This window comes from Nomascus leucogenys, chromosome X, assembly GCF_006542625.1.
Source record: "Nomascus leucogenys isolate Asia chromosome X, Asia_NLE_v1, whole genome shotgun sequence".
Classification (NCBI taxonomy): domain Eukaryota; kingdom Metazoa; phylum Chordata; class Mammalia; order Primates; family Hylobatidae; genus Nomascus; species Nomascus leucogenys.
The window spans coordinates 74,662,087-74,687,809 of NC_044406.1; the positions used below are offsets into that span (position 1 = coordinate 74,662,087).

Sequence of the window (25,723 nt, forward strand, 5' to 3'; positions counted from 1 at the left end):
AATTCAAACATTTGGAACCATTTTTTTTTAAGTGTGAATATTGTGTGAGTTTCAAGGTGCTTGAAGGATAATACAGCTATTTATTTAAAAATTCAATTAATCTTATCTTTCTTAAAATTGATTAATTAATAATCTCACAGATAAGCTGCCCGTTTTCAGAGTCCTGTTATCTTTTTAATGTCTCCTTACTGAGGAACTTTAGAAACTACTTGAAATTGACAGAAAGTGTCAGTCTGCTTTAATTATTTGACTCAATAGCAAATCATAGTTTAGTGAATAATTTCTGCATAAAATGAACATCAGCAGTCTCTTGTCTGTTGCAAATGAGTTGCTGGGGACTCAAACCCCTTTAAGAAAAACATTTCAGGTTCGCATTTACCAAGCAGATATGAAAAACTTTTCAGATTCTCATCATGTGAGATGTGAAAACAGTCTGTAGGCAATCAATGTACTATAAATTCATAGCCCATGCTGCACAGTCTCTACAGCACTGATTCCAAACAGAAAAAGGTATCATCCACCTTTGTTTGATATTGGCACTAATGTTGGCATTTAGAACAGTTTGCAAAGTAGCTCATGCCCCTATATTATTTCATTGCCTTTCTCACAAACTTAGCACAGTTGGCAGATGCCTAAAAACAAAACCAAATATGCAGCTTGACAATTATCTATTTACATACTAGACTAATATTAAAACATAAATCAGGTTAAAGGCAATCTTCAAATTCTTGGCATATATAAAAGATGCAAGTACTACAAAATATGACATCATGACTGAAAAGGATTTAAAAGTCTTTATTTCCTCTGAAAACTTACTGTTAAAGTGTACAATTTATGAATAATCATATATTCATGCTTTTTGAAATACATCTGAGTAAAAGACAAATTATTCAATATCAATAGCAGTAAATAACTTATTTGCAAGAAAATTATTACAATTCCTACTGTATAAGAATCACCAACCACTATTTAGCAATTAAATTTCAACACATTTTTTTGGGAACTCTTTAGGACTTTAGACAAAGGCTACCAAGGCTGCCAATCCAGGTAACTATGGCAGTGACAGAAGTCAATCATTAATACTGCCATTATTTTAGACAAAGGGCTGACAATCTCAGAAACTAGTTCTAGAAATTATCATCAATGTGGCCATTTTACTATGGACAAATAAATATTATGGGAGATAGGGAACTTGTTACTCCATTTTCCTATAGAAAAATATATAAATTGACCTTTTATATATACACAGGTATGTATACACATACAGTATATGTTTTTCTGAGCAGGCACACCAACTAGGAAAAAATACAATAGCAACATAGGATTAGGTATTGGTTCTCATACTGATCACTAAACTGAATGGTATTATCATTTTTGGTTAATAAGAAGCATGCATAACTAAATAGTTTAAATACATGAATCAAAATTCTTTAATAGCATTTTTTGAAATTTTAGTTACTGAAAATTTTCCACTATGTACAATATATTAATTTTATTAATATGACTTCAAGCTTAAGGTTTTATAACAAAAGATTTTTCTTTTTGATTTAAAACTATAAGAACAAATATTTATTTGCAGTAATTAGGATAGCTAAAAAGAAAGCTCTAAGAATAATTTCTGTTACATTTTGAGGCAACAGGAAATATCTAAAGTTCTTAAAGTCTTTTATCAGTTATATGATATTTTAATCATCACGAATCATGTTCAGGAACTTTTAAACATTTTTGTGGTTATTCTAGGCCTACCCTGATTGTCTGTTTACATGAATGTGCATGCTGCATTCAAGCAGCCTTAACTCTAAGACCGTAACAGTACAATATCTTTATTGGCACAATTTAGTGCAATTGTATTCAGACTCAATCGTCTCATCTACTGGAACCTTTTATAATATATTGCTGATATCCAGGGGCAAGGCCAATACCTGGTACATTAATAGGTATGTATTAGACATTGAGTGCATACGCCCCAGCTGGGTTTCAGGAAACATGATTTGATGTAAGAAAAATCGAATCCCTGTGACAAAGTAGGTTATAATGTGATCCTACTGTCCCTGATTTATGTGACACTATAAAAGGGGAAGCGAGAGAAAGGGGACTAAAGAGATGGGGAGGGGCTGTACACTGGGAGGTAGGGATAGGAGCAGCCTGAGAGGCTAGAAAGTTAAGTTCTTCCATTATTCTGGCTTGAACTGTATCTGCAGTGGGTAGAAAGGTGAGGCAAGAGCTACATTCCTTGGTTCTTTCCATTTCCCATGAATCTGTGACCTGCCACAGCTGGCTTCCTTTAAGAACATCTCTGAAACCTGGTGAGGTCAGGGACCAGCTGCAGTTGAAGTATGTAAAAACTATGTACTTTACATTGGAGCCATGGCTTCCTGACAGACAATATAAGTCAGATGTTGTGAAAACAAAAAAAAAAACCAGAGTTCATTTGTTTATTTATAGGCAATTATAAGTCTAAACTATTGCTCAAATAAAGTAGACCATCAGAGCTTGGCCATTTGAGAAAATTTAAATATAGGCAACATCACTGCAGCTTGGTTTGCTGCCTATGTACAGCCCTAACTTTTTTTTTTTTTAGACAGAGTCTTGCTCTGTCACCCAGGCTGGAGTGCAGTGGCAAAATCTTGGCTCACTGCAACCTCCGCCTCCCTGGTTCAAGTGAGTCTGCTACTTCAGCCTCCAAAGTAGCTGGGATTACAGGTGCCCACCATAACACCCAGCTAAAATTTTGTATTTTTGTAGAGACAGGGTTTTGCCATGTTGGCCAAGCTGGTCTCGAACTCCTGACCTCAAGCGATCTACCCACCTCAGCCTCCCAAAGTGCTGGGATTACAGGCAACCCTAATGTTTTTATGTAGAGTATATACTAGGGCTTACCAACTGTCATACACAATTCGGAGTCCTTGGTGGTTGCAGGTTTACCTACCAGAAAAGGAATAAAACAATTTATAGAGTGTTTTCCTTAGTAATATTTCAAAACCACAATTCTACTTGTTACTACTTTTACTGGTCTGTAAGACTATAAAATACTACTTTAAAAAAGAAATTTTCATTTAAAAAGCTTAATGCAATAAAAACGCTGTGATCTATTTTGTTTGGAAGTTGACTGACAGCAAGCAATTATTTCCTGCGTGAGACTTGAGATTCATCAAGTCAATGGGAAAATTCTAAAACAATTTTCTTCTGGCAAACCCATTCTAAACATGGCATTGCATTTGTCTTCATAACCATTCTCATATAGTAGGCATAGTAATACTATTTCCACTTTATATATGGAGAAACGTAGGCTCAGAAGTTAAACAATTTACCAAATGTCATCAGTAGGACAGCCAGGATTAAATTAGGTCTGTAGACAATTAGCCTAATACTCTAGTTACTTGACAGACAGAACATCCAAATACCAATGAGCCTATCCACACCTTTCCTTCCATTCTTTCATTTCTTCATTACTGACCTCTCCCAATACGTAAATAATTTACAAACAAATTATCACTACTGATACTAAAAAACATTACTGACTTGTTTGTAAAAATGTCTAAACACCTTTATATTAGCATTTTCAATGCTTCTCAACATAGAAAGCAAAACAAACCTGTATTCCAAATACAGGCTTCTATCTAGATCATGATACTTTAGTTTTTCTATATGTTTTTATCATTATGTTATGATGCTCTTGTCCATAAAGAAAATATAATTCAAATAACCAAAGAAAATATGTGACCTGGTTCTGAAAATGTGGCTTTCAAACAAAGATCCAAAGTAGTAAGCAAAATTGTCCTAAGACCATGGAATTATTAACAATGCATAGGATCACTTTCATATCCACAGTTACATTCCTGAGAATCAATTGTTTTATAATTTTCATCTGCTAGTCATGCAAGTTTGGTATTTAACATGAGCAAGTCAATGTGCTTTGTAAGTGTTGTGTGTTCTTGGAATGTCCTCTGTAAGGAAAATCCCCTTTTGGATTTCTATTATCTATTTTGCCTTATAATTGCTGCTGCTTTCTAACATTTTTCAAACGGTCCTTCTATCAAGTAGACTCTGAGACCAGTCGAAATTTCCAAAGTTGGGTATCCAGTTTGGTGTATATCCATTATTCAGAGGACTCCTCTAGGTTTCCAAGGTTTGTGCTTTCCTTGAAAGTCTCTGAGTTAGCCTCTGGTATGGCACTGGATTCTGAAGCCTCTGGCTGTAAACTGTCTCCATCAAGGACAATGTCTTCAGGATTTGGTGGAGGGGGACAGAAATCTTCATTGGGGCAGATTTCCTGGAAAAGTGTTTCAGCCTGGCCAAGGAAGAAAAGATAAAATCGTTTTTGGAAATCAGTTTAAAATGTGTGTGCATTTCTGGCATTAACTAAAAAAAATTGTTTTATCCTTAAAAATTTGCTTAAACAGGTTACAGTACTTTATCAGAATACATGAACTTCTGTAAGTCTGTTTTCAGAATTCTATGACTTCTCCCTTTAATTCTATACATGTATTCAGGTCCACTCTTCAAGGATGGCAGTACCTCATCAGGTTCATTATCAAGTGTTCAGATTGTTGAGAACTGAAACACATTCTATATATCAAGAGAAATATAATTTCTTTAACATTATTTATGATTTCTTACATAGCCTTGATATGGTTTGGTTCTGAGTCCTCACCCAAATCTCATCTCAAATTGTTATCCCCACGTGTTAGGGGGTGATTAGATTATGGGGGTGGCTGTTCCCATGTTGTTCTTGTGATAGTGAGTTCTCAGAAGATCTGATGGTTTAAAAGTATTTAGCAGTTCCCCCTTTTCTCTTTTTCCTGCCACCATGTAAGATGTGCCTTGCTTCCCCTTCACCCTCCGCTATGATTGTAACTTTCCTGAGGCCTCCCCAGCCATGTGGCCTTGTGAGTCAATTAAACCTTTTTTGTTTACAAATTACCTAGTCTCAGGTAGTATCTTTATGGCAGTGTAAGAGGCACTAACACTGAGAATTGGTACCAGGAGTGGGGTACTACTAAAAGATAACCTGAAAATGTGGAAGTGACTATGGAATCGGGTAACAGGCAGAGGTTAGAACAGTTTGGAGGGCTCAGAAGAAGACAGGTAAATGTGGGAAAATTTGGAACTTTCTGGAGACTTGTTGAATGGTTTTGGCCAAAATGCTGATAGTGATATGAACAATGATGTCCAGGCTGAGGTGGCCTCAGATGGAGATGAGGAACTTATTGGGAACTAGAGCAAAGGTGACTCTTGCTATGCTTTAGCAAAGAGACTAGTGGCATTTTATCCCTGCCCTAGAGATCTGTGAAACTTTGAACTTGAGAAAGATGATTTAGGGTATGTGGCAGAAAAAATTTCTAAGCAGCAATGCATTCAAGAGGTGACCTGGCTGATTCTGAAAGCACTCAGTCATGTGTGTTCACAAAGAGATGGCTTGATATTGGAACTTATGTTTAAAAGGGAAGCAGAGCATAAAGGTTTGGAAAATTTGCAGCCTGACCATGTAGGAGAAAAGAAAAACCCATTTTCTGGGGAGGAATTCAAGCTGGCTATAGCAACTTGCATAAGCAATGATGGGCCAAATGTCCTAACAGACAAGACAATGGGGAAAATGTCTCCAGGGCATGTCAGAGATCTTCCCTAGGAGGAAAAAATGGTTTTGTGGGCTGAGTGGGCCCCACTGCTCCGTGCAGCCCTGGAACATGGTACCCTACATCCCAGCTGCTCCAGCTCCAGCCATGGCTAAAAGGAATAAAGGTACAGCTTGGGCTGTTGCTTCAGAGGGTGCAAGCCCCAAGCATTGCCAGCTTCCATGTGATGTTGGGCCTGAGGGTGCACAAAAGACAAGAGTTGAGGTTTGGGAGCCTCTGCATAGATTTCAGAGGATGTTAGGAAATGCCTAGATGGCCAGGCAGAAGTCTGCTGCAGGGGTAGAGCCCTCATGGAGAACCTCTGCTAGGGCAGTGCTGAAGGGAAATGTGGGCTTGGAGCCCCCACAAAGAGTCACCACTAGGGAACTGTTTAGTGGAGCTGTAAGAAGAGGGCCACTGTCCTCTAGACCCCAGAATGGTAGCTCCACTGACAGCTTGCACCATGCACCTGGAGAAGTCACAGGCACTCAATGCCAGCCCGTGAAAGCAGGCACAGTGCCTATGCCCTGCAGAGCCACAGGGTTGGAACTGCCCAAGGCTGTGGAAGCCTAGCCCTTGTATCAGCATGGCCTGGATGTGAGACATGGAGTCAAAGGAGATTTTGGAGCTTTAAGATTTAATGACTGCCCGGCTGGGTTTTGGACTTGCATGGGGCCTATGGCCCCCTTGTTTTGTCCAATTTCTCCAGTTTGGAATGGGGACATTTACCCAATGCCTATACCCCATCGTATCTTGGAAGTAACTAACTTGCTTTTGATTTTACAGGTTCATAGGCAGAAGGGACTTGATTTGTCTCAGATGAGACTTTGGACATGGACTTTTGAGTTAATGCTGGAATGAGTTTTAAGACTTTGGAGGGCTGTTGGGAAGGGATGATTGGTTTTGAAATGTGAAAAGGACATGAGATTTGGGAAGGGCCAGGGGCAGAATGATATGGTTTGGCTCTGTGTCCCCACCCAAATCTCATTTGCAATTGTAATCCACAAGTATTAGGGAGGGACTGGTGGGAGGTGAATGGATTATGGGGGCAGTTTTCCCCATGCTGTTCTCGTGATAGTGACTTCTCACAAGATCTGATGGTTTAAAAGTTTTTGGCAGTTCCCTCTTCGCTTTCTCTCTCCTGCCGCCATGTAAGACATGCCTTGCTTCCCCTTTGTCTTCCACCATGATTTTACATTTCCTTAGGCCTCCTCAGCTATGAGGAACTGTCAGTCAATTAAACCTCTTTTGTTTATAAATTACAGAGTCTCAGGTGGTATCTTTATAGCAGTGTGAGGACAGACTAATGCAAGCCTACGTGTGATACTGGTATAGTCTAATTTAGTATATAGTAATTTTAACAAGTTACTGTCCAAATGAAGAAAACTCTTCACTGTTTGTTCAACTATTTGCTTTTTGATATAATTCCCATTCCCTGGACTTTAAGGACTATAGCACTTGTTTAAGCTCATGGGTTTTGAAAAGACAGCCTCAGTAAAAATACTGGCTCTACGATTTAGCAGCTATGTGATTTGTGGAATGCTTTCTCAATTTCTGAGCTTTGGCTTCCTTACCTATAAAATATCAGAGATTAAGCTGACATATATGGTAGCTACTTTCATTATTACTAATAATAACATAAGTAAAAATGTCAAGATTTAAGCTGAACTTATTAGTATGACAGGGTAACAGAATAAAAAAACTTCAAGGGTATGTTTTTGGACACGCCAATTACTATAGACAATTTCTTTTAAGTTTTTAAATGCTTAATTGACAAAAATTATATATATTTAAGGTGTACAAGGTCACTTGATATACACTGTGTAATGATTACCACAATTAAGTTAACACGTCCATCACACTAATAGTTACCACTGTGTGCGTGTATGTGTGTGTGTTTGTAGTAAGAATACTTAAAATCTGCTCTCTTGTCAAATTTGAATTGAAGAATCCTGTCATTTATGATAAGATAAATGAACCCGGAGGACATTATGCTAAATGAAATAAGCCAAGCACAGAAAGACAAATACCACATGATCTCACTTACATGTAGAATCTAAAAAAGTTGAGGGTAGTTGCCAGGGGCTGGGGAGTGAAGAGCTGTTGGTTTAAGGGTATGAACTTTCAGCTATAAGTTCTGGGGATCTAATGTACAGCATGGTAACTATAGCTAACTGCATTTTTTATTATGGCTATTTGGAAATTAAACATTACAGATGCCTGTCTTTGCTCTCCATTCCGGGAACTCAGCATACTCCTTTGCTAGAGACACGCAATCCTTGTAGAAGCAGGACCTAGGTCAGACAAGGCCATTACCTCATACTTCCGTTCCCCTAATGGTCTTTTTGTCTTACATCTCTATCTTTACTATCTGTAAAAGTTCTCCCTCCCTTTTATCCTTGGCATGCAAACAATCATCAAATTCTATCAATTTTATCTTCTATCTCTTAACTTCATCTGCTCCTTCCCCCACTGACATAGCCCAGACATGCACCATCTTTCAACTAGACAACTACAATAGCCTCAGAATTGGACTGGTCTCCTTGCCTCTAGAGTTCCCCCATATAATCCATCTCCATGCCACCTTCAGATGGGTCCATGGAAAATAAAATTCTGTTTATTCCATTTTTGGCTTAAAATTCTTCAATGACTCCCCATCACCAATAAGATAAAATCCAAGATCCCTACTATAGAAAATAAAACCCTTCAGGCCTACCTTCTCTGATCTTATCATATACCACTTCATCTAGCCTCCATCTCTCAGACTTCTTGATTTACTAATACCTGTTTATTTGTATGAAATAATACACCATGATATTTATCTTTTACATCCTGGGCTGGTACCAACGTTATTCTTCACACCCAGAATGTTTCAATTCTACTGTCTTTGATTTAGATGGAGAATTGCTACTCTTCTATTATACCCCTCTCTGTAAGGTTCTCTGACTCCTAGATTGGGCTCATTGCTCCTTTGTGTTATTTCTAGACTTTGGATATATTAGTACATATACCACACTACACTGTCATTAGTTTACATGCTTTTCTCCTTTACCTGACAGTGATTCCTCCAGGATGACAAATACTTTTAGTCAACTCTGGATCCTTAGTGCCTTGGCATAAAATAGAATGTCAGTAACATTTAATACAAATATTAAGTGTAAATATAATAATAATTATTATTACTACTAATTCTTTTACTTCTTCTATGCTAGTTCCTCTGTGTTTGACACCTTGTCTCCCTTTTGCCTCCTCCCCATAGAACAGCTTTTACCCTGAACTTCAGTCTCTGTGGCTGGATCCCACACCATATACTTCCATATATCTTGTCATGCACCAGCTGCCTCCTAAGATTAGCACCAGTTGCAGGTTGTCACACCACTCTTCCTTGTGTTCTACTTGCTTATGAAACTCCCACCTATAGCCCATCTGCCCTGGCCCTTGTTGATGCCAATTTCCAATAGCCAGACTCCAGCCCTTCCCAAATCTCTCCTCTCTCTAACTGCTGGAACCTCTTAGGGTCAACTGCCATGCTCTGGAAAGTGTATCTAATGCTTCTTGGTCTGCTGCATTTTGTTTGCCAACTAAACCTAGTTCTAAGCACAGAATAGTTGATTGGCAACTTTTCATCCTCTTCACCTTTTTTAAGCCAGAAGTTAGCTCAAAGGGTAAAAAATTTCAGGTGGTTAAAACATTGGAAAGGGCTAATTATATTGTGACTTGGTGTGCTCACACTGGGAAGTACAGAGATAATAAAGTGAATTATTTAAAATATTTCTATGTTTAGTTAACATACACCAACACAAAACAAAAACAAACATTTCATCAATATAGTTAAACTTTAATGTTTTTAGGATGTATGCCTACTCATAAGCTGAAAGTAGCATATAACACTGGGTGAGTGTACAAACACTGGGATCCAAAAGAGTTGAGTTTAATTCTTGGCTCAAGAACTTACTAGCTATGGGACCTCTGGACAAGTTATTTAGCCCCTTTTGGACTTAGCTTCCTTATCTATAAATGGGGATATCACAAATACTTATCTCGTAAGACTGTTTTGAGGACCAAATAAGATAATATATATGGGATGCTAAGGATAGAATCTGACACACAGAAAGTGCTCAAATGAATGGCAGCTACAGAAAATATGACATCTAAAATTGCCCCCTCTCTCTCAAAGGCATGAGAAAACAAATGGCACTACAGTATGTGAACAATCTGATAGTTCAATCTATGCAGCTAGCTCTCAACTTAATAATGGGCTGTATATCAAATGTTGTAAGTGACTGGCTAATCTGTCCATAAAGCAATGTTCTAAATGGTGGTTAAGTTGCCAGCCCAGCCCAACATCAGCCAATTTAACTCATTTTATACTTGAAGTAAAATACAAAGAGTATGGTACTATTTATTCTTATTCCCATGGTAGTGACATCTCCTAGAGGGTGGGGCTCCTAAAGGAGTGAGCTATCAATGTCTTCGGAATGAGGACTATGGAGCTGCCCATCAGTACATTTGGGTAAATGGTACACAACATCTACCAAGAAAAGAGATACATCAGATGTCAGTTTCAGAAAAATAAAAACAAAACTGAAATACAAAAATGAGCAAGTCATAGAAAGAATCACAACTATCACTTAGGTTGGTATTGGGGTGGCAATAGAGAATGTCTTGGAGGCCAGGAGCACACAATTTGAACTTGTGGGTATTAAAGACAGATCACTTTATGTTTTCGGTGCATCTTCAAATCATAAATAGTTCCCTATGAACACAAGAGTGTCAAGTTTACATTACTCAACCTCTATACATTTTACAAATAAGAAAAGATGTAAACCTGCCAACTGGTAAAATGAAGTATTTCATTTGTTTTTTAAAAATGAAGAAATCGGGCCAGGCGTGGTGGCTCACGCCTGTAATCCCACCACTTTGGGAGGCTGAGGCGGGCGGATCTTGAGGTCAGGAGATTGAAACCATCCTGGCTAACACAGTGAAATCCCGTCTCTACTAAAAATACAAAAAATTAGCTGGGCGCGGTGGCAGGTGCCTCCCAGCTACCTGGGAGGCTGAGGCAGGAGAATGGCATTAACCCAGGAGGCGGAGTTTGCAGTGAGCCGAGATTGCGCCACTGCACTCCAGCCTGGGTGACAGAGTGAGACTCTGTCTCAAAAAAAAAAAAAAAAAAAAAAAAAAAAAGAAGAAATCTGCATGGGCTTGTGTTGTCTACATAAGCAAAGTCTAGGTGATATTCTGAGGGCTTTTATGGATAATCTTCATTTGGAAAATACCAATCACCAGAAATCACCAATTAGTGATCAACATAATTACAGGCTGATACACAGGAATTAGCATGCAGTTTATCTGAATACACAAGCTATTTATAAATATTGTCAATGCTCTTTAAAGTAGGCATTATAATATTTCCCCCAAAATTGATGAGATTAAAAGCTATACAACAAATTTAAAACTGCTTACATTTAATACCATGTATTAATTAGTACCAAAATTAGCACTATACTGTTTTCTACTGTTATAGCATGTTACCTCTGAAGATTATCTTCTTGAGAAGCAAATTACCTCATGATAAAATTATCCCTCAATTATAATCTTCTAGCATGCAGTTTAGATGTTTAGATTACATTAGTACTTGTACTATAAGCCCTTACTTAAATTTTTTTGGTTAAAAAATATTAAAGTTCATTCAGGGATAAAAATGACCTAAGGTACCTTGCTAAAAACTTGTTGGCTATTTCTACTTGCAAAAAATTAGAACATTAAAGTAAAAATGACTTGATCATTTCAAGCTATAAATGCAGATCTTCAGCCATCTTGGGTTCTTACTAAACTAACAGAATGAATGATGGATGAGAGACGTGACTTCCTACTTTCGTTTGGTGTCACTGGCTGAATATGATTATCCAGGATCACCATCAGGCACTGAAGAAAATACACAAGAATTCTAGAAAAAAACTGCAGATGTCTGTATTCTCATGATAGACATAGCTTTGCTACTATGACTCAAAATTAGATTACAGGCTCAACCAGGACATTTGCTACTATAAGATCCTTGCCACTGGTGGGAATGAAAGTTCCATCTGTGGTCTTAGAACAATGTTAAATTACCCATTTATTGACTTAATGGACAGATGTGCCAGTTCTACCCGTGAAAAGTTTAGAAATGTGTCTCAAAAAATATTTTCTGTTTGTTTTCGTCCTGTCCAAGGCAAAGAAGTATATTTATATATACATATCAATATTCAGCTTAATGGAATCATGGCTCACTTTTAGCAGCTTGTATCAAACTGTGCCTCTTCATAGCCCTGACCAGGATGGCTATCACAAACTTCCACCTTACTTTACAATAGACCTCAGCAGCAGTAATGGTAGCTCCTGGGACAGGAATTTGTGTCAAAACATAAATGGAATCATGTTAACTATGTAAAACTACGCTATAACTTCTTTTCTATGATTAAAAAATGCATTGACTACTGTAAAATTAATTTTATAAGCCTTAGTAGTTACAACTTTCTTGAAATGACTGTTTACCAAGAAAAATAATTTATGTATTTCAAAATAATATAGCAATCGTCCAAATGTTTAAGTTAGGAACAATGTTTCTTTAAAATATTGGCATTATAAATTCTTATTTATGAATATGTATTTTTAGCATCTTCTATCCTCATTCCCACGATGGAACTCATACAAAATCTCTGTAACTCAACATTTTATTCAAGAAAGTGAAAATATCTGATCCTGTATTTAAAGTATATTTAAAGTAGCTTTGTAGGTCATAGAAAAAACTTTTAGGGCAAATTACAGAAATGGTATTACTGAGAGATGCTTTTCTAGACTTTTCTCTCCTCCCAGAGGAAAAAATATTTCCCAACCACACCAACATCTTAATACAAAACTGAGAAACATCAAGAGCCTTACCTGTTTGACTGCATTATCATTTCCTAAACCACAATCTGGGCCAGAGCAGACATAAACGTTGGATGGTAAATCATTGTAACAGCTCCTGCTGATATCTGACGAATCTCTCATATTGAAGTAAAGAGCCCACAGAATTCTTGGCTTTTCTACTTGTTCATTTTCTAAATATAGAAATAAATTGTATTTACATTCTAAAATACAATATGCCTGTCAATTACTACACTGTGTAGCCTATTACCGATTAAGCCATGACTAGACATTGTAGTAAATCAGAGCTTCGTATGTAAACAATTAGTAAATTTGCATCTGCACACTCTATTTTGATTAGTAAGTTAGATTTTACTCCAATCATGCTCCTTTGGACTTCTATTACTTCTTCTCACTAGTATCAAAGGGTTTATGATCACATTCATCCTTAAATTTTCCCTATAAAGAGAGAAGGTAACATAAATTGATTTCCTTATGTTTCAAGCGGACAAACCAACTTGATAAATTATACAGTAATTCAACAATACATACACATATCCAGGATAAGCAGGAAGTGGGTTAGTAGGTTACCTAGGGCTGAAGGAAATTGGGGGCAAATGGGAGGTGATCACTAAGTGGTATGACGTTTCTTTTGGGGTGATGGAAATGTTCTAAAACTGATGGTGGTGATGTTCGGACAATTCTACAAATATGCTAAGAGACAATGAATTGTACACTTCAAATGGGTGAATCATATGGTATATGAATGGTATCTCAATAAAGTTATTATTTAAAAAATAGTAAATACAGGATTAAAACTTTGTTGTCCTAACTCACATCCTAACGCTTTGTCTTATTAAAAAATTAACGACAACCAACAAATATCAAAAATGAAGTCATAACAGTGAATGCCATTCTGAGCACATGTTCTCTCATTTAAGAGCATGTGTCTATTATGGGTGTTAGGCATTGAGCTAGGAGCTGGGGATATACACATGAACTAGACTTAGTTCTTAGTCTCCTTCCTTGTTTTTGGTTCCCTAATATAGGGCCTAGCACACAACAGATGCTCAGTAAATAATTTCTGAATTGATGTTTTTCTATTTTCAGGTATGATCAAAGTACGATGTGCTTATAAAAAGGTCCAACATTATTAATCTCAATGCATAAAGCCTATTTCTTGCTAATTTGATAATCATTTATTTGCCTCTCCTCTTTAAAATTGTTATAATTAAATTTTCTTTGTTTGAAAACAAAATATTGCTGTTGATACATTCATTGACTAGAGAGTTTTCTTTAGCCTGAATCTGAACAGAAGTTCAAATTTTGTACAATAATAAGGAATGTTTATGAAGATTGCCCAAGACCATGAGGCACCTCATGAATAATAAAGAAAATGCTAAAGGCATAATTATCTCATTAATTACTATTATTTAATTGGTAATCAATATAGAGAAATCTTCACCTAATAGCAGTATTCAATTAACAAGAAAGCCCTATTTCCCACATCAGGATAAACAGGATTTTATTACATTTAATTTACGGTATCTCCACTATAAGAACACCAAATAAATTATTTTCCTAGTTCATCCTGAATAATCCATAATTATTAGTGGAATAGGATGAAGAAACTGAGTGGAAGACGTGATCTCCTAAGGTGCCCCTTTCTAGTGCTAAGATCTATGAGTCGTCTAAGATATCACTAACTTCATGTAGGAACATATTAGGTGGCTAAATCTATTGACAAAACAAAGGAACATAAGGAATTCATATTTTATAGCTAACATCATATGGCTCTTAGTAAACTGATTAATGAGTTTAGTTACACGAATCTCATGGGAAGATACTTAAATGTATCTCCTATGATTTGGGATACCAGACTTGGGGAGCACTGCTAACAAGTGGGCTAAGGTCTGGAAAGTCTTTAATATTGCCCAGCCCATTTCTAAGCATATACTAGGAGAGCTTATCTTGTATCTCATTAAACATCCAGCTCAAAGGAACACTTCACTTAATAAATGTTGGAGGAAATGAATAATCCAATAGATTTGAACTAATTTCATAGAGGTTGCGCCTTTGAAAACAAACCATGAGGAAGGTGAAAAACTGACATAGGCTGAAGATAAATGCTCTGGATACAAGGGCATTATCAGGCTTTGACCTTAAAACTTTAAAGAGATATATAATTGCTTCATCTTTCTTTGAGGTCAGCTGGAAGGCAAAGAGATAGCTAGAAAACTAATATGCAGTTGTGAAGTGCAAAACTGTCAAAAAATATTAAAGTTGCTGAGCTTTGGCTAAGAGTGCATCACAAGTTGCCAGGGGTAGAACTACTGGTAAAACTACTGGTTTTCTGCAGTAGCTCATTTCATTCAATTTGATGGTAAGAAGGACTAAAGATGTAATAGGTAATTTAGAATAGGATCTTGGGCAAATTAAACTGGAGTAAGTGTAGAATAGGGTAGGTAGAAGAAAAGCAACTATAGCATAACAATAACAAGAAAGCAAAAAATGGTGTCTACAGCTGCATGCCATGTTTAGGGATAGAGTATGTCAGTAATACCAGCAGAGTGGTGGAGACTGTCATATCCCTGACTGAGTCTGGATAGAGCACACACAGAAAGGAATTAAGACATTTGCTTTCACAGCCCAACAATTACTTAACACACTAGCTATGGACTTTAAACTACACCTATACAGGAAATTTCTGTTTTTTTAGGCAGTGCTGCTCTTTCAGATAGAAAATGAGTGAGACGCTTCACTGACAATATGATTCTATACCTAGAGAATTCTAAAGATGCCATCAAAAGGCTCCTTGAATTGATAAACGACTTCAGTAAAGTTTTAGGACACAAAAATCAGTAGGATTTCTATACACTAATAACAATCAAGCAGAGAGCTAAGTCAAGAATGGGATCCCATTTACAATGCCACAACAAATATTTACAAGTCATGTATCTGATAAGGGATTAATATCCAGAATATGTAAAGAACTCCTACAACTCAACAACAACAAAAAATCCAATTAAAAAATGTGCAAAGGAAATGAATAGATATTTCTCCAGAGAAGAAAAGATGTTGAACATCACTAATCGCTGGGGGAAAAGCAAAGCAAGACTACAATGAGATACTACTTCACACGTACTAGGATGGCTATTATATAGATTTTTTTTAAAAGGTGACTAGGCTGACTTTCATTGAGGATTATGAAGCACAGAGAATGTAGAATTCAAATACAAACAAAAAGAAAATAAGCCCAAATAATGTTATTCCTTTGGTACATGTTTTAAACTAAAATATTTACAATGCAGTAAAGCATAAGGTATTATATGAATGTCAAATAATCAAAACATAATACTAAAAGCCATCAAACTGTGAAAATAGGGGCTTCTCCTACAGAGAAGAATGTGCTTTAATGTATTAAAAGTTCATATTGCTCATAAAGTTCCTTCTTCCTCATTTAGGCAGGAAAATGAATTGAGTTCTCTTCTCCAGGTGACTTTGCCTCTTTGACCTGCCATGGCCCAGTGCTCACTTTATCTGGTGATTCATTTTCAATAACTCCAACAGTATTTGTTCTGACATTTTAATTAAAATATGACCACTACCTCATCCTGATGATAAAAAGGCCTATGTGTCAGTGAAAAGTAGCTTTTCAGTGCCTCAGTGCACCTGAGGACCCTTCTGAGCACATAGTTCTTACCAAAGAATTCCTCTCAGGTTCTAAACAATACATCATTTCAAAATGGGATCACTTTAACTATTAAGATTAATGTTTAAAAATCTAAAATGGATAGAGGATGCTAAGTAATGAACATGTAATTTCCCCCAGCTTGATTTTTTTTAAAGAAAATTAAATGCATTTAAAAAGTGAAGAGTAATGATATGATTCATATTTAGTGCATTGAGACTACTACACAATGAAATTACAACATAAGAATTATTTAAAATTTCAGAAATAATTAAGAAACTCAGGGTTTCTACACAAAGTATAGTTGTAGTTAAAGCCAAAAGAAAAAACTATGACTCCATATTAGATTTAGGAATATTACCATGTATTTTACCTTGGCAATCAAATTTTTAATAATCTAAACATTTATATGATACTTTCCAATAAAGAAAATACAAAACTTACAAATTAATAAATTATAACTAAAATAATTTAATTTGTAAATTAACTCCCAAACTAAAGTGAAGTTTTCAAAGACTTTATTTGGGTAGCTCCCAAAAAACATAATTGATATTAGCCTCTGAGAACATAACAGGTTCATTATGTTAAGTGAAATAAGCCAGGCACAGAAAGACAAACTTAACGTGTTCTCACTCATTTGTGGGAGCTAAAAATTAAATCAATGTAATTCATGGAGATAGAGTGTACAATGATGGTTATCAGAGGCTGGGATGGGTAATGGAGAAGGAAGAGGGAAAAGTGGGGATGGTTAAAGGGTGCAGAACATAAATAGAATGAATAAGATCTAGCATTTGATAGCACAACAGGGTGAGTACAGTCATTTACAGTGAATTTTAAAAATAACTAAAAAAGAACTGGAATGATTGTAACACTGAGAAATGATACATGCTTAAAGTGATGGGTATCCCATTTACCATGATGTGATTACTCCACATTGTATGCCTGTATCAATATATCTCATGTACCCAATAAATATATACACCTAGTATGTACCCATAAAATTAAAAAAAAATTAAAGAACAGTTTGTCTTCTTATGTAAATAAACCCCCCTCTATGCACTATCTCTGCATTAAGAAAATAAGCAACCCACATAGGAAATGAGCTGCAAGGAAACAGAATACGTATGAGTAAATAAATAGTTGCATGAACAAAAGTAACATGCAAAGAAAATAAAGATATATAAATCAGTGGAAGAAAATGATCAAGATTCAAGTGCACATGCAAATCCTACAATAAAAATCACCTTCACTTCATATAAAAGAAAATGCAAAAGGCTTCTTTGATCATTTACAGAGAAAATATGCCATATTTTCTCCATTCACAGCTGCAAGTGCTAGCTACACTGTTATGTAGGGGGAAAGTTTTAAAATGTGTTTCCCCCATGAATAAGTAGCAATATACACTTTTGGGAGTTAAATATTAAATCACTAGCACACTATGTATTAAAAGACTATTAGAGGCCAGATGCAGTGGCTCACGCCTTTAATTCCAGCACTTTGGGAGGCCGAAGTGGGCGGATCACCTGAGGTCAGGCATTCCAGACTACCCTGGCCAACACGGGAAAACCCCGTCTCTACTATAAATACAAAAATCAGCTGGGTGTGGTGGCACTCGCCTGTAGTCCCAGCTACTCGGGAGGCTGAGGGAGGAGAATTGCTTGAACCTGGGAGGTGGAGGCTGCAGTGAGCCGAGATCACGCCACTGCACTCCAACCTGCGCAACAGAGTGAGACTCTGTCTCAAACAAAAAAAAAAAGACTATTAGATACGAAAGGATTTCTACATCTGCCAATTAATATTTTAATCTGTTAGTTGAATCTTTTTTCCTTAAAGGAAGATACATTTTTCTGATAAAGGAATATATGCTTTTTGTACAACACTTGTAAAATAAAAAAAATTATAAGGAAAATTGCCCATAATCCCACCAAAATTAACTGATTTTCTAACAATCCTTTTTCTGTGTAACTATACATATAAATTTATATTTTTGTGCTTAACTTTTTTTTTGTGTGTGTGTATGATGTATATATTTCCTTTAACCTTGTAGAGTGAACATTTTCCCACGTTTAGGCAGACACTGTGCTCAGCCATCTTACCAAAACATGTGAATTGTTGTTGAATACATCCCATTTCAGTTCAGGTTGCAGAAACTTTCATGATATATCTAAGAAGATTATGATGGTTACATTACCTTTCCATCATGAGTCATCAATTATTTTTCTTACCTATCTCCATTTCAGTATATGGAATAAACAATTTCTGCACAACTGGTTCTAAATCTTCTCTTGCTGTTTTAGAAGATGTGCAAGTCAAATGAACCAAATCTGTTAAAAAAAAAAAAAAAAACGTTTGAGTTCCTTCTCATCACAAATCTATTTTACTCATACTTAAGGCATTAAGCTGGTATTATGGATAATAGAGAGCTGAGCAAGTCATGGTAGTTACAACATTTGTTAACTAACAGCTAAAGGAAGTACCCAACAAGTACCCAAGAAGTACCAGTTGATGTTAATTTGATAAAACAGAGTAGAAAATCTTAGACAATCATTTATTCACAGAAAAGAGCTTGTTACACTTATGACATTCCTAAAGAATAACTGGGTAAAAAAAAGGCTGAAAGTGAGGTATGTATTTGCCTAAGAGAACACACTTCATATACTGCAGACAGAAAAACCCATTTATACATGTTTTGCTGATAAGTTAACAACAAATTATCTACTAAGTATAGGGTTCTCTAAAAACCTTTTGGGAGAACACTGCTGACTTAGTTAGAATCACACATATACTTGAAAGCACATAAAACGGCACAGGTTAAAACAGTCTATAATATTTTCAGAAATTTCAAATTACTTTCCTTTTGCATTTACAGAGTTATGGGGCCTGAATCTTGGAGAATGTTTATGTTAGAGAAAATCATGTACAAACAAGGCCCTTCATGGAAGTAAAATATTGTAGCCTAACTCCGTTAAAACTCCTAAAGGCCTATGCACAAAGGTGAAGAAAGAATAAAGAGTTCTGTGTTTTGCAATAAAGGTGTAAAGGGATCTCCAAATGAGAGAAGTTCTTATGGTCCTGTTATTTGGGATGAGATACAATAATGGCAGAAAGAATATACTAGAGAACAGTAAGTACTGAGAAATTCCTCCCCCCACTATATTAGTAGGGGGAGAAAGATACACCCACTTGTCTTCCAGTAGTTTATTTCGGACTACTAGAATTTTTTTTTTAAACTCCAGGAAGATAGTTCAAATTTTATCATGAAAGCCAACATCAGAATAAGATTCTCATTATCAAAATTTATTCTACATTCAACTACTGTAAAATATATCTAAGCATAAATTGAGGGACTCTAATAACCATGGAACTAAAATCAAATGTAGATTTTTCCCTCCCAGGTCCACTAAAGGAAGTGTATTTTCGGATGGTTCCTGAATTACTTATGGCCTAATAATAGGTCTACCTTATTTAAGCATTGTTTTTACATGAATTTAACAATGATTCTCATTGATTCTGGGATACTGTAGGATGTATGGTACTAATTATTTCCAACGATATAATGAGCTTCATAACAAAAATTATTTTGGTTAACTTTTTTCAAATGCTGTATAGCATTAGTTGGGATGAGACTTAATCCTCCTAGATAATTACTGAAGTAAACAGGGTATGCAATTACAAAGGTCAGCAATCCACAGGAGAGAATCTATCCTTATTGTCTCTTATTTCAAAATCTCATGAAATACCAATGCCCAAAGTTCTAAATTTTCCAGTTTTTTGTTTGTTTGTTAATGTTTATTAGGGAAAAAGCTGATGAACCTGGATATAAATAAGTATATTTTGAAAAATATCTTAATGGGTAAACTATTGGTTCTGTTAAACAGGACATATATTTTAAAGAGATACACAAGTTAGTATATCATTATATTTCTTAGCAACATAACAGAGAGTTCAGGTTATGCTAGGAAAAATGTCTAGTAGTGAAGTAAGATTATCATCTCATGATTAATGAGTTTTATAACAATTCTTACAAAGACAGTCATAAGCTAAATTATAATCCCTATACCTTGACTTTGCTTAGAGGCTACATTGTTAATTGATCTATTAATACAAATTTAAGGTATGAATAACTACTTTTTCCCCTTATCCTTCCTGCTTTTCCTGTTACCTAGGTCACCTTCTAGTATAGATTACTGAATTCATTTTGGTTCTCTTCAAATCAGAGATTGCTGATTGTGCTATTTTTAAAATTCATTGATTCTCAATATTTGTTTATTAATCTTATATCTTGTAAGTCCTTTGCAGGGGCAAGCTTTAGAGTCGATTTTTCTCCTTTTTGTTAAATACAACTTTTACTTAGAGTGGGTATTCAATAAATGTTTGTTAATTATAATTTGTCTCACTGTTATGGACAAACATTAAGTATTCCTGTGTTTAAATAGATATGCATTCCCATACCAATAGATCTATGTGTACATATTCATGGGGAAATTCTGATTAGTTTCTTGTATAAAATGTGGGAAATTATCTGATTTACCAGGAAAGAGGAAAGGAAGGTACCAATTGATAATCTCAAATTATTTAAATCTGTCTGAGAAATGCTTATAAACACATTAAGATATATCTATAAAATTCTCAAAATACATTTAAGAGAATATTTAGAGTTGACTGTACAACTAACATGCATGTGTTAGACACTATTTTAAGCATGCTACAAGTATTATTTCACTTGTGCTACAGCAAACTGCTATTCTCATTTTGCAGATGAGAAAACAGAGGGATGGGGGGCTACGCAGATTTCCTAAAGTCATGCAATTAGTAGAAGGAAGAGCTGGGACTCAGAGCTCGAATTGAAGCCCATATGGCCTGCCTGCAGAGTGTCTGCCTTTAGTCACTAAATTATATTATGTGATTCTAATAATCTCCTGCAGAAGGCACAGTCAGTCACTTAAGTCAGCAGCATTCAAACTGGGATGCGTGTGAGGATACAAGAGGACTTTTCACAAATTATATCACCTACAAGGGGGTTCTCATGCAGATGCTCAGCTCCACCTCTCCTACTTCATTCAGTGACACATTTCAACAAATTTTACTTATTCTGTTTAATATTTACCAAAACTGTAATACATTTATGACAGATTAATTCTGTAGAAATAATAATTGCATTAATTACTAAATCAAGAAGAAAATTTTAGATTAATTAGAAGCTTATTGCCCTAGAAAGTTTCAAAAAAAATTCTACTTCCATTTATTTTTTTAAATGGGTGATGGGTATCAAATATCCCTGGTACTTAGATTCCACTGAATATATTTAAATGACTGATGTTATAGTTTTACTATAAGTCAATATTTATGATGTTAGAAATTATATTCTTTGCAATTATTTGACTCTTCTGATGAAAAACTGTGTATGTCAACTTGTAAAGGGTTCAAGGGACAAATGAGCAAAAAGTCTGAAGACCTTAAGGGTATAAGGTAAACTCAAAACCAAACATGTAGAACATGCTATCACATTTCTACTAAAATTCAATTATGTAAAATACTTCTTTGCATCTATGTGACTTTAATTCTTCTCCAAATAATGAACTTGCTCAATACAGGCCAACAACGACCACAAATTAGATCATACAGGGCAAATGCTTTCCTAAAAGTATTAGTTTCATTAGTACCAATTGACAACTATTACTAAGATTGTGGAAGATGCAATACAAGTGGAAACATTTCCCACAGGCACCATGTGAGATTATAACTGAACAAAAAAAATTTAATATCTTTTTATAAACTATGCTCCTTTGACTTCATTTAGCAACTGCTTAAAGGCTTAATGAGCTAAAAATGGCCAAAGACTTAATGAAAAAATGTGTTTTCTATCATAATCCCTCTTTTGGCAATATACTTAGATTTGTATTGGCATTAAAGAAATCTTAGTGCAAAATAAGTTTTAATTTAGAAGTGAGAAGTAACTCAACACAAAACTAGAAATAACAACACACTTTCAGTTCTCCAAAACTGCCTTTGGAATGCTGATCACTCTTACGACTTGTTTTGAAACACATGAGAAGTAGGAGTTCTACTCAGAATGTGTACAAGTATAATAATGAGCACATTTAAAAGTAACAAGTCCAACGTACGGTAGCAGAGTGACATGGTATAGGATGATTACGTGGGTCTGGTATTACTTCAGCTCTCTATATCTACTTGGCCAAGTCAGTTTTTCTCTCTGGCTTCAGTGTCCTCATAATTAAAATGAAGGGGTGCAATTAGTCCATCTATAAGACCTCTTCTAGTCTCAAATTTACGAAGGTAATTCCTTACTCACCAGCTACGATTCTTTCAATGATGACAGATTTTAAATCAAAACGGATGGCATTACAAATGTGAATGTAAAACCTAAGTAAATGCTTGCTGTAAAAGGTAGGAAATCTATCCCTCAAGCTTCTGAGGTTACCACATACAGCAGTCATTCACTCTATACAAGCAGGCAAAATTGTTCCAAATGCATTTAAAGAATCTTTATTTATAGGCTAGTCAGCAAGTAGGCTTTGTTGTGTAACCTAACTAGAAATATGTAATTAATTTACATAGAGATCAATGTGGCTGGTAACATATCTTTCATATAACTATAAAGGCCACATGTAATTTATGTAATATAGCACAAATGAGGATATGACTGTATCAATAAAACCGAGAACCTCAGAGACACACTTTCTCTATGGTAGCAAGTAAGGAACTGAGTTTGATGATACATGACACACAATTTAATTTTTTAATTCAACTATAAAAAAGTCTATAGTCAGCTTATACTTTCTCAGTAGAATTTAAGAAAAAAAATTCCAGAACGTCACCGTAAGATCAGGAAGAAAAATTAGTTTACATATAATAAAATCAAATCTTTGTTTTGTGATAATACTAATAATAATAATTTGAAATGTCACATTTTCAAAAAGCAAATGAAAAAGGCACTGATAATTGTTTTAAATCAATATCTAACTCATTTTTATAAAAGGTATATAGCATTTTAAAACTAGGGTCACAAAAGCAGAAAAAGTATATAAACCAGTGCCTACATGAAATTCTGGATTATTACATATATCATATATATATTTCACATTATATATTCGCAAATATATAATCATATCACAGATAAATAACATCCTGTAACATCAAATCCCAGAATAAAACAGCTGTTATTGCCTGATTAGTATGTACGAAAAAAATTCAAAATGTCTAGTGTATGAGTAAGTACTGCAAAGAACACGAAAATGAATGTCAAATGGAAGGGCTGCAAAGATAATGTTTTGTTCATTTACAAATGACTTTAAAGGAAAGTAAATCTCATATTAAATTCACTTAGGATAAAAGATGAATAGAAATAAATATATTAGGTATGTCCTGAAAGATGAACTCTGTGAAAAAAAATATGGCTTGTTTAGCTTTGAAAAACATAATAAACAAATACATTTCAGTTATTTAACAATCCCAGTAACTTGAACCAAATTAGCTGAGGGGAGGAAAATTTAAGCGGACTTATAGATTTTACAAAACATAACTCTACTACTGTAAAAAAAGATGCAATAACGATGCTAACCCAAAGTTGCTTAGAAAAACTCCTGCATTACTAGATAACCATGATTTCCTATCAGTCTATCAAAATATCAGCTTAAGTAACATTGATACTATTAACAATCCTGAGGTAGACAGTATCATTCTTCCTATTTCACAGATAGGAAAGCTGAGGCACAGAGAAATTAAGTAACTTGCCTAAGGTTAGTCAAGTAGTTAGTAAAAACTGGGATTTGAACCTAGCCTATGTTCTCCACCACTATATGGTAGTGTGTTAATGAAATGTATCTCCCTTGTTTACTGAACTATTTATTTGCCTTTCAAGAACCTTTCATATATACTATTCCCATAGGATGTGAAGGTAAACTTCAGTGGCATACGTATGGTTTTACAAATTCTAAATCAAACCAAATTTAAGGCAATGTGACATCTATGAAAAGTCATTAAAGAGAATAAAAAGTATAAGTGAACTCTGAGGTAGTTTTATGTCTTAAGCACATTCTTGAGCACACACTTAAGACTACATACAGGGGGTGGAGCCAAGATGGCCGAATAGGAACAGCTCCAGTCTACAGCTCCCAGCGTGAGCGACACAGAAGACGGGTGATTTCTGCATTTCCGTTTAAGGTACCGGGTTCATCTCACTAGGGAGTGCCAAACAGTGGGTGCAGGACAGTTGGTGTAGCGCACCGTGCGCCAGCCGAAGCAGGGCGAGGCACTGCCTCACTCGGGAAGCGCAAAGGGTCAGGGAGTTCCCTTTCCTAGTCAAAGAAAGGGGTAACAGACGGCACCTGGAAAATCAGGTCAGTCCTACCCTAATAATGCGCTTTTCCAACGGGCTTGGAAAACAGCACACCAGGAGATTGTGTCCCGCACCTGGCTCGGAGGGTCCTATGCCCACGGAATCTCCCTGATTGCTAGCACAGCAGTCTGAGATCAAACTGCAAGGTGGCAGCGAGGCTGGGGGAGGGGCGCCCGCCATTGCCCAGGCTTGCTTAGGTAAACAAAGCAGCCAGGAAGCTGGAACTGCGTGGAGCCCACCACAGCTCAAGGAGGCCTGCCTGCCTCTGTAGGCTCCACCTCTGGGGGCAGGGCACAGACAAACAAAAATTCAGCAGGAACCTCTGCAGACTTAAATGTCCCTCTGACAGCTTTGAAGAGAGTAGTGGTTCTCCCAGCACGCAGCTGGATATCTGAGAACGGACAGACTGCCGCCTAAAGTGGGTCCCTGACCCCCGAGCAGCCTAACTGGGAGGCACCCCCCAGTAGGGACAGACTGACACCTCACTTGGCCGGGTACTCCTCTGAGACAAAACTTCCAGAGGAACTATCAGACAGCTGAATTTGTGGTCTCACGAAAATCCACTGTTCTGCAGCCACTGCTGCTGACACTCAGCCAAACAGGGTCTGGAGTGGACCTCTAGCAAACTCCAACAGACTTGCAGCTGAGGGTCCTGTCTGGTAGAAAGAAAACTAACAAACAGAAAGGACACCCACACCAAAAACCCATCTGTACATCACCATCATCAAAGACCAAAAGTAGATAAAACCACAAAGATGGGGAAAAAACAGAGCAGAAAAACTGGAAACTCTAAAAAGCAGAGCACCTCTCCTCCTCCAAAGGAACACAGCTCCTCACCAGCAATGGAACAAAGCTGGATGGAGAATGACTTTGACGAGTTGAGAGAAGAAGGCTTCAGACGATCAAACTACTCCGAGCTATGGGAAGAAATTCAAAACAATAGCAAAGAAGTTAAAAACTTTGAAAAAAAATTAGACAAATGGATAACTAGAATAACCAATGGAGAGAAGGGCTTAAAGGAGCTGATGGAGCTGAAAGCCAAGTTTCGAGAACTACGCGAAGATGGCAGACGCCTCGGGAGCTGATGCAATCAACTGGAAGAAAGGGTATCAATGATGGAAGATGAAATGAATGTAATGAAGTGAGAAGGGAAGTTTAGAGAAAAAT

At 36.2% G+C, this 25,723-nt stretch overlaps 1 protein-coding gene across 5 annotated transcripts in view; it reads right to left on the minus strand.

Annotated features, from left to right (window-relative positions):
* Nucleotides 1-775: 775 nt before the first annotated feature.
* The window catches only part of CHM (CHM Rab escort protein), a 192,274-nt gene continuing 167,326 nt past the window's right edge, over nt 776-25,723 (minus strand). For all 5 annotated transcript variants that reach the window (XM_003269017.3, XM_030806933.1, XM_030806936.1 and 2 more), the window contains 3 exons: nt 18,423-18,521; nt 12,540-12,700; nt 776-4,291 (listed from right to left, as the gene is read on the minus strand). In XM_003269017.3, the coding sequence (XP_003269065.2) occupies nt 4,100-4,291; nt 12,540-12,700; nt 18,423-18,521 (452 nt within the window). In that variant the 3' untranslated portion in view covers nt 776-4,099. The remainder of the gene's footprint in view (nt 4,292-12,539; nt 12,701-18,422; nt 18,522-25,723) is intronic.